Raw genomic sequence first — 10,811 nt, forward strand, 5'->3', positions numbered from 1 at the left:
AGCCCGACATATTTTTCAGTCCTTACAAGATCATTGACCGTATTGGAGAAGTAGCTCATAAATTGGACAAGAGCAGAGCATTGATATAAAATAATTTGACTAGTTAATTATGTTAGTAGAAGTTGGATATAATGACAATCAAATTGCCACTGGGAGTTAGTCTTTTGACAATCCTAATTCCTTGTAATTCTTGATCAATATTCAATACAATTATTGAGACCTTTCTTAACTTAGGTTCCGTGTTTCTATTCAATGTTTCTGTTCACTTCTTTGGATACAATAATATTCCTACAATTAGATTTATTTGTTTTTTCACATAATAGAGGGAAGAGCTATTTTTTAGAATATATAAAAAAACAAATAGGTGTTAAGAAAAAACGAAAATGCAAAAAGAAAGAGACATCAAAATATGGTTTACTAAAAATTATCAACTAACAGAAAAAATGGGAATAGAAACCCATGCTTTAAAATATACAGTGATATGAATCACGATTAGTCTCTAACTCAACTCGTCTTAACTTAAATCCAAGGCATTGGCTATATCCCCTAAGCAAGGTTTATGAACATGTCCTACAACACATTTGATGCTAAAAACTTCATATGACATCACCTTTCTCAAAATACAAACCTACTCTATTTTAAATAATAGTTTAGAAAAAAAATCAATTATCTGGATCAGACAAGTTGGAGGGGCTGTCAAGTTCGGCCATGCTAGCAGAAGCAAAAGACTCGGTTGAATCCCTAGAAGATAGGGATGAAACAGTATCAGAGTCGGAGACAAGTTCATCATGAACAATGATATGATCTTCATCAGTGTCTGATGCTTCCGATCCTGATGCCCCAAGCAGGAACTTGTGTATTGCTGACTTTGCAGTTTCCACAAACCATTCATCCTCAGGAAGTGCACTAATAATTTATCATGAAAAGTGATCGGTGTTAAAATCCAAGAACACAATACAGATGAGGACAAGGAATGGTAGGTAAAGGAAAAAATGAAGAGTACCTTTGAGGGTTTATGCCCCTAGCAGAGAAGGTCCGGATGGCACGAGCAGTGATAGCTGATGCTATCTGATGGATGTGGCGAGATGGATACCCCGCATAGCGTGCAATTTCAACAGTAAAGTGCATATCAAGAATTAACTGTCACAAAAACATAGTTATGGTGAGGAGTGCAGAGAAGAAACCCTATCTACAAGAGTGTTACCAAACTAAAATGAAAGAGAATAATACTAATAACAATTTATCTACTGGGACGAGGGAAATAGTTGCATGATATTTAAGTAATTTCTCATAAAACATATAGGCTTGGCTACATCAAGATGCTACAGACATATCATCGAAGGATGAAATGCTTTGTATCTTCACCTGTAGTTGATGCATACTATTGAGATGCAATCTGTGACTCCCATCATAACCATCACGACTTTTGTCGGACAAAGAAAAAATATGCTATCTATTTGCGAGGAAATGTGAATTTAACAACGAATTCTAAAAAATGATGCATCAAGACTGTTCAATGTCCACAAATGCATTTTTAGCAGCAAGAAAAATTTAAAACTCAGGTTGCATTTAGAATTTTGGATGATAGGAATATGGGCACAAAAGTATTTATAAATGTTAAAAAAGGTTAACTTGTTAACTAGGCATCTCTGATAAAATGCTATTTTCTATTGCATATGTCTGATCAAACATTGGCATAGCCTTTGTTTTGAGATTAACTTCTTTGTATCTCTAATCTTATGTAAGAACTCCTATACACACACATGAATGAGCTGAGGGTTAGTTCAATATCTAAGTTTTTTTGTTTCTCATTTTTCATTTTCAAATTAGTGTCAAAGCAGATTCATCGTGTTTTGTATACCATTGTCCAGTGAAAATACTGTCACCTCCCGGTGAAATTACAGTCTCTCACCACCATTATTTTCTGCTAACAAACACCTGGTCTTTCTCATCTCAACAAGCGACAGCCAACCCAGGGTGCACGCTTGCCTGCAGCCACCATCTTTCTCTTCAGCAAACATCAGATCTGGCATGATTCACCAAGAGACAGCAAACCCAGCTAACCATGAAGGTTGAAACATTGTCATGCACAGTTTCTTTGCATTCTTCAACTAGGTGAGTGACAGCCACACGCTGCCCTCTGCTCACCAGTGCAGCATTGTGAGGCTTGTATAGTGTTTGCCAGCCTTCCTTGTCCTTTTTGTTTTCCACCACTAGTCTTCTCAATCCATAAGGAACAGCTGTTGTCCTTCTCAATGTCTCTTTTTTCTTCCAGCCACTAGTAGTTGCTGTTTTGCCTTCTAACATCTTCAAATGTCTTCAGGAACTACCACCTCTTTGTCTAGGATTCCTTCAATTACTTCAAAAGAACTTAATGGTAACCTGGTCTACATTTGTTGAGCTTTGGTTTCTAGTCAAGGTTTTCATTATCACTTGGAAAAAGATGGTAGTAAGATACCATCAGAAAAAGCAGAACAACAGAAGATGGATTTTCAGCTTTGTCTTTGTTGTGACAATATGTGGAACATAATATATTGGGAACTCTGCATTCAAAACTTACAACTCTTTTTGGAAAAAGGATATTTTTGCAAATTATATTCATTACCTTTATGACTGTGTGTTAGGTTACTTTATACGAGTGACCTAAATCTACGCTCTCTTCTCACTCAAACACTAGAACAATAGAAATGAAAGTATGTAAGTATGTAAGTATGTATTATTGATTCTGTAAAGTATGGAAAATTACAAGTGTAATCTCCCCCAATGGAAGCCTATCTTCCTCCACTGGCAAATATGCCCAGTCTTTACCCAAAAGATAATAACCTCCCTGAATAGAGTTACAGTTATAGTGTCGCCTTCCCAAGCCCTAACCTTTCTGCTAACCCAAATTGCTTCTACTAAATACCGTTCGGTCTACCCTTCCATCTTCCTTCCTGGCTACCGTTCGGCCCTTAAGTCCCTCTTCCCTTGAAACCACCGTTCGGCCTTTAACTTCCCCCTGCCTTATCGTGATACCGTTCGGTATACTTTTCCTCTATTACACCGTTCGGCCTAGCTTCTCCTCTCTTACCCCGTTTGGCCTAGCTTCCCCTTAGCCTTACCGTTCGGCCTAGCTTCCCCTCTCTTACTCCGTTCGGCCTCGCTTCCCCCTTTCTTTCTGTTCGGCCTCACTTCCCCTTTGCCTTACCGTTCGACTTATCCTTTGATGCACCGTTCGGCCTCACTTCCAACGCGCCTTACCGTTCGGTATTATGTTACTTCCCTCTTTTATTCCTAACACTATGCCCATAAATTAGCATATCTTAAACAAACAAAATCACATGACTTGCTTTATTGTTGAGGCCAGTTGGAAGTCCCTACTTCTCAACAAGGCCCAATTAGCAGTGGAAGAGTTGAAGATGTTCTCGGAGGTTGATTCATTGGAAGAAATTAAGAAGTTGGATGAGTTCTACAAGGTGTCCTCAGTGAAGATGTTCTCGGAGGTTGAAGGAATTAAGAAGTTGGATGAGTTATACAAGGTGTCCTTAGTGATAGCATACGTCCTCAATTCTACAAGTTGGACCACCTCATTTTTTGTTACATTTATTGATGAATAATCTCATTGTACTTGGGTTTATTTACCGGAAGATCAATCTAAACTGTTGTCAATCTTTGTGTATCTGCTTAATGGAATCAAAGTTCAATTTGGCCAAATTATCAAAATCTTGAGAAGTGATCACACCAAGGAATATTTTCTTTTTCTATTATTTTAAGCTGAAATGGCATTTAACATCAGTTCACATATCCTCATACATCCCAGCAAAAATGTCAAAATAGAAAGAAAAAATAAACATTGAGTTGAAACTACTTGAACCTTATTGCTTGTGTTAATGTCCCAATTCATCGTTAGGGTGATACTATTCTTATTGCGTGCTCCTCAAAAACTAAATGTCATCTTTCTTCCTTGAAAATCACATTCCCAATACTTTCTAATTTCTAGATGACCCTTTATTTCAACTCTCTACTCGTGTATTTGATTGTGTAGTTTTGTCCATGATATGTCCCCAAGGTTGGACAAGCTACATGCATGAGCTATCAAAATGTGTTTGCTTGGAATATTCTTGTTTCCAAAAGAGGCATCAATGTTATTGTCCATAAACTAAAAATTACAAAATGTTTTTATAGTGTAACCTGTTTTTAAGAAATTCCTTTCTTCCCTTCTTCCCTTGTTGATGCTAGTTCTATCCTACAAATCTTACCTGTCCCAATTAGTTGAATCCAGCTCATGACACTCCAAATCAAAACACTCCTCAATGCTCCTCACCTCCTCCATGTTCACCAGAATTGCTCACTCACCACCACAAAACCCAATAGATTGGTTTAGTGTTCCATGGCCAGTCCTCTTCTTTAAGCCTTTCACCACCATCTACGAGTACAATGGCTTGCAATGATGAAGATCCCAACTAACCCATCACTCTTCAAAAAGGTACTTGCTCTGCCCTTAATCCTCATCCTATTCACAATTTTTTTCTATGCTATCATTGACTATCTCCTTCCTTTTTATCTTAACTCCTTTGTGTCCTCTACTATTATCCCTAAAATTGCACAAGAAGCACTTGACCATACTAGAAGGTACTGTAATTTCTCCAAGGAAATATATCTTAAATATACTAAAAGAAACAAGTATATTTATAGTAAACCTATGGATAGTCCTATTGATACAAATCAAAATTAATAGTACAACATGGTGAATCTTTCTCAAAGCCAAAAGATACAGAAGGTTAATTGGGAAACTTATTTATCACACTATTACTAGACCTGACTTATCCTTTGTAATTGGAGTGGTTAGTCAACTCATTCAGGCTCCTCGTCTTGATCATTGGAATACAGTCATTTGCATTCTTGGATACAACAAAAAGGCTCCAAGACAAGAATTGTTATATGAAGATAAGGGGAATGTTCAAATACTTGGGTATTGTGATGTTGATTAAGCAAGATGTTCTATACACAAGCATTGCACTACTAGACATTGTGTTTTCATAAGAGGCAATATTACTTCTTGGAAAGGCAAGAAACAAAATGTGGTTGCGTGATCAAGTGTTGAAGTTGAGTAGAGTAATGACATCACTCACTTGTGAACTTTTTTGGATAAAATTCTTCCAAAAGATGGAATTTTGTTAAATTCATCAGACAAGAATGTAGTTTCATAACCAGACAGCTATTCATATTGCTTCCAATCGATATTTCATGACAGAACCAAACACATCAAAATCTATTACCACTTTGTTCAAGAGAAGTTGTTGTCCAAGAAATTTGTACATAATTTGTCAGCTCGAATGATCAACTTGCAAATATTATGATTAATTCCTTAAGAGGAACTCAATTTCAATTTGTATGTTCCAAACTTGGTACATGCAATACAATCCAATTTCAGGGAGAGTGTTAGACTTGTTATAATAGGCTAACTTTGTAAAAATAGGTTAACTTGTCTACACATATTTGATAAAAATTTGCTTACTGTATTTGTCTTTCATCTAGGGACAGCCTTTGTTTTCATATTAACTTCTTTGTATCTCTAATCTTCTAAATAAGAACTTCTATATATATACGCACACACACATGCATGAGCTGAGGGATAGAAGAATATCTTAAAGGCTTTTTTTTCTCATTTTCCATTATCAAGTATAATATATAAACAAGTACCTGCTGCAAACCAAGTGGCTGTAGAGGAGCTGAAATATCCTCTAACACACCCCAAAACTCCTGCTCATCCGACAACCACATCACAACAGTCTCTGTTAACCTAGCAAGCAAAATTTTATGTATTTTGTCTTTCCCAATTAATACATCCCCAGCCACAATTGCTAATTGCTGCAGCTTTGCAAATAATGCCTGCAAAGATAGCCATACTTGTCAGCACTATAACAAAACACCACAACTCAATAGATACGTATAAACAAATATATATACACAGACCAACAGATGCCCAGCCACACACCTCAGTAAAATGGCATAATGCAAGGAATTAGTGAACAAATAACTGCCACAGCTTCATTCAGGAAATCAATTTCTAATAATGATTGAACAAACATGCAATCAATAGCTAACATTGCCAAAAATAAACATGAAAAAGCAAAGGAATGATCAAACAAAGAAATTAATAGCAAAAACATGGGTAACAGAAAAGGCAGAAAAATAAGAATAATGACCTGAAATGGAAGCGAAGGAAGCGGTTCAGAATCCCAGAAATTATCCTCTCTGTTATCACCCAAGTAAATATGTGCGTTCAACCGAGTTTTCCCCTCTCTCGAGTAGATGAAAGTCAAAATATATTGCCGACAGAAGTGATCCCGAAGTTTGTCAAAAGAATGTTGAAGATGCTTCCTCCACTCCTTCAATTCTACACTAGCATTTGTATTGAAGGTTAGATTCTCTGTTGATCCACTATTTGTTTCTTTGCCTTCACTTTGCAGCATCCACCTTGATAACACAGCATTTGGTAACAGTTCATCCAATATCGTAAATGCTATTCCCAATATTGCAAGTTGTTCAGAGTCAGTCTCAGCTCTGAAAAGCACGGCCTCTTTCAGTTCTGGAAGATTGTCATCATCAGAAGGACCGGGTAATGCTCTAATAAGAGCATCCATGTATTTATCAAAAAGTTGTGAGATTCTATTCAGTACATTTCCCCCAAAGTGCAACCTAGCCAATGGCGTTAACTGTTCCAATATCTCCTGAAATTTGTTCCAAAAGTACACTACTTATGTTATTGAAAAACAAAGCAAAATTCCTAGCAAGGTTGTTCATTTGCAATCATGTGAAGACAATCTCTTAAACATACATAATAAGATATAAACAAAACAAATGAAGAATCAAACAAGGGTGGAGCAATAACACTATGACCATCAACACTGATTATCAATTTCAGGAGGATACCACACTATCCACACCACTCAGTATTGAACCTTTCAAATACACAAAGTCTCTCCCAAGGTCAAGCTTCTTGTTAGGACATAAGATTGTGGTTATTAATAGGACGTTTACAATGATCAAGGTAAAACTTCATTCTGATGCGCTAATTTTGCAGAGTTTTAGACTATTTGATTGGAGCAGAACACTATTCCAGAGTGTTTGGCATATAATTTACTCTCAACCACTGTTATGTTATGAGATCTATTATATGGCTTCCTTTAGAGGCTTTTATCATTGCTTCATTAAAAGAACTTATCAAAGATGTAGAGGAATTTGAGTTTTTTGACAGCTTTTGCATTCAAACTTTTCTTTTATCTTCCGTTGTTGTCCACATGTCCCACCTTTTACTGGCACTAAGCCACTAAGCCATTCCTTTTATAATAATATTTCTTTAATTAACAAAATGGAAACTTATCAAGAGAATTCTAGGTAAAAATTTGTGTAGCTTAGGAAAAATGTGGCTAAAGAAATAACTCTACAAAACATAGTCAACCAAAAGTTGTATATGTTAGAGATCACACATCTATCGGTGATATGACCAAAGTAGTGCACACAGATGGGGATAATCTTCACCTCACAGGCCAAATTTGTTGGGCTGAATTATCCCCAGACTAAGGTTTATTCTAACAATTACTTTTGGAAATACCAGGACACCTATTATCTGGTCATTATTAAACCACCTACAAATACCAATCTTGCAAAGTTCATGCTTGAAACATCCAATCTTAAAGGTAATGATGGAGGGGTGAGGGGAATTGGTCACCTCATAAGCTGGTTTTATAGAGTTGGTCCAAACCCAACTTCTAAGAATATTGTTGTTACTTCTCCCCCAAGGAACATTTACTAAAGGCCTAAAACCTGAAATGTGTCATGAGGACCTTAATCAATAGTTTCTTATCAAACAGACAAATCTATTGCAGATTTTTCATTTTATTTTATTGAGATGAGGGTCAGCAGCATGTTTCATATATCCAGAGCATAAATGTTTTAATAACAGCTAGCAAGAATAAAATGGAAAAGGAAAGGAAGAAAAATTAAAGCAAATGCTTTTCATATAAACAAATTCTTATCTAGCCAATAAACTTAACATGATCCCATAACACAAGAATGTGTAGGCCATATCATATGACAAAGCTACTTACTTCAACTATGTGCATAAATCGCATTCCACTCTCAACAAGCATACTACTAGATGAAGTGGCAATTGAAGAAAGTGAAGATACAAACTGCGGTGACAATGGGCAACATTCAGCGGATTCAGCAATGTCAAGAACTACTCTTCTAGCACGTCTAAAATTTGATTCTAAAACTTCTTCAACAGAAGGACGGAGAAGCACCAGCAGTAATTTAGACATTTTCAATCCTTGTGACTCCAAAATTGAGCAATAGTTCAGACTAGCCTGAGTGCAGATGCATGCAGCACGTAAGGCAGAAACAGTCTCAGATAAGGGAGCATTCTCTTTCACCACTCGAACAAAATATTCAATTTCCCACTCTGCCCACTGAACAATTCTGTTGGTGTAAACAGGATTATCTCCAAAAATCAAAGCAGATTGCTTTATTGTCAGTGATATTACAGAAAACACAATCTTAGATAACGTAGAAGGAAATGTTTCAGGGCAGAGAGAACTTGAGGGAAGAAAAGCCTCAATTCTCTTCTGGAGGTGAGACTTATAAAATTTCAGCATTGTTTGATGTGCACGAGGACCTTTTCCAAGTTTTATTAAACCATTTAAGGCTTTCTTAAGCTCAGGGAAACTAATAGACGGCTGTTCAGCAATTCCAACTAACAGTTGTTCAAGCATTGCTTTTCTTTCTGACAAAGCAGACTTATATGAGGAAACATCATCTGAAGAGTTATTTCCTGAGCCTTTCAACTCACCAGAATTTTTTTCTTCAGCTTCTAATGCTTCCAATGCTTCTTCAAACTTGTGCTCAGCCACAAGTACATCTATGTTTTCCAAGAATAATATTTTCTGGTCATTACGCTCATTTGGTAATGGCTCAAGTAATTCAGGCAGTTCATGTTCCTGTTGAATTTCAGTAACATCATTGCTCGACTGATTCCACTCTTCCAATTCACTGCACACACCTGTCATCAAATCCTGAACAAGAATACCTTGTGCTGAGATATGCTTTTGCAGCTCAATCAATTCATGCTTGACTTCCACGGCCTCTTCAGATATTCTACAATATTAAGAGCACACATCACATTGTATATGCATATGATATAGTCGAGGAAAGCTATTGAAATAGTTTAAAAAGTCTGTTGTTTTAGTATCCATGTTTCATACTTATTAGAAACATTAAAATAGGAACCATTGATAGGCTTTCCACTAACAGCCTAAGCTTGGGAAGCTTTGTCTTCCAACCACAGTTAAGTGTTCAACACTTTTTACCTGTATTCCCCCAATTAAATTAAATTTCAGCACAAAGTGCTAGTGCTTTGTTCACATTTAATGCTCAAGCGCAAAATAATTGTGTATCAGGGCGTGTTGGACATACTAAAAGTATAACCAACTTACAGGGCAAAATTTAAACAGCTTGAGCTTTTTTCCCATCACAAATAAATAAATGAAACAATACCAGCTTGTTCCTCATCTTCCACTACTGCTTCCATACCATAGATTTATGAGTCAACTTTCAATACAACTTCACTAAAGCGCACCTATGAATTTTTTACTCCCATCTTATTCCTATTGAGATGTCAACCATGTTTCCCGTTTATCTAAAGCTGCAGATCTAATTAACAAGTTTCCCCATTCTTACTATTCCAATTTGAAAATTAGCAGACGAATTCTTAACAAGAAATTACCAATCAATGAAATAAGATCACTAGCTTCCGTTTCCACAGCAGAATCAACAAGCAAATATACCTCAACATTTTATATTCATTGAAGAAATGAAAAGGAAAAACACATTGGTTAGCACATAAAGTTCATGGATAATGACCAACACAATACATCATTTAGTTAAAATTGCCCACGTGTATGTGTGCTGCTACTTAAACTTTTAACAGAAAATATAGACAAAATGTACAAAAATATATAAAAAGTTCTTGAAATTCATTGCTGGGTAACATCAAGCTATTGGTGATACAACAATACATTAATGCTAGCTGCGTAGTGACATAGGTTACCTCAAAAAAGCCAAGAACTTGGAGTGCATATTGCCGCACAAGTTCTCCACGGCATCCTTCAAATCTAGAAGCTCGCAGCAAAGCTTCCTGATCCCCTGAGAAATAGACAAAATGGGTTCGCCTCAATCCAAAAAAAGAAACACGCACACGCGCAGAACATAAATGCAAGTGAACAAGTAGAAAGTTTCAGAGTATGCATTGTTTGTTGATTCCGAAATAAAGAGAAAGCGAACCTTTTCGGTGTGGGACTGGTAGAGAGAGTCAACCTTTGATTGGGGGATGATGCTCTCGATGGAAGGGAAGTCATCTTCTTCCTCGCTACTCTCCATCTCTCTGTCTCACACAGACACAGTTGTCCCTTTTGCTCGATCTTCACCTAAGACAAGGGGCATTCGGACAACAAAAATTATGGAAATTGAAAAGTCATGCTGTCTCTTTGAATGGAAAATTTTAGTGTCTTTTATTTTATTTTACTTTGTTCAGAATATGTTTTTAATCTTAAATTTAAGACAGGTTTATTTTTTATATATGATTGAAATTTAATTTTTTTTATCATTATTTGATTTGTAAATTGTTAGCAGCTCAAAAAATAAATTAGTTAATTAATTAATTTAAACATGTTAATCTTTATGAAATGATTTTTTTTTTACTTCAATTTCAATAAACCTACTTTTTGTGTCATTTTTCTAAAAGTTTAACCATCACTTATGTCATTTTACAA

At 36.1% G+C, this 10,811-nt stretch overlaps 1 protein-coding gene across 1 annotated transcript; it reads right to left on the minus strand.

The window, feature by feature from the left end:
- Positions 1 to 408: 408 nt before the first annotated feature.
- Positions 409 to 10,512, minus strand: LOC124822662 (LOW protein: exocyst complex component-like protein). Its single transcript, XM_088094805.1, has 7 exons — positions 10,324 to 10,512; positions 10,091 to 10,185; positions 8,094 to 9,138; positions 6,189 to 6,713; positions 5,683 to 5,871; positions 1,004 to 1,140; positions 409 to 906 (listed from the first exon to the last, which is right to left on the minus strand). Exons 1-7 carry the CDS (start codon positions 10,417 to 10,419, stop codon positions 663 to 665), a joined length of 2,331 nt encoding a protein of 776 aa, XP_087950931.1. The 5' UTR covers positions 10,420 to 10,512; the 3' UTR covers positions 409 to 662.
- Between the last annotated feature and the right edge of the window lie 299 nt (positions 10,513 to 10,811).

The sequence above is a fragment of the Vigna umbellata genome, chromosome 7 (assembly GCF_029865625.1).
Source record: "Vigna umbellata cultivar VRB3 chromosome 7, Vumbellata_1.0, whole genome shotgun sequence".
Classification (NCBI taxonomy): Eukaryota; Viridiplantae; Streptophyta; class Magnoliopsida; order Fabales; family Fabaceae; genus Vigna; species Vigna umbellata.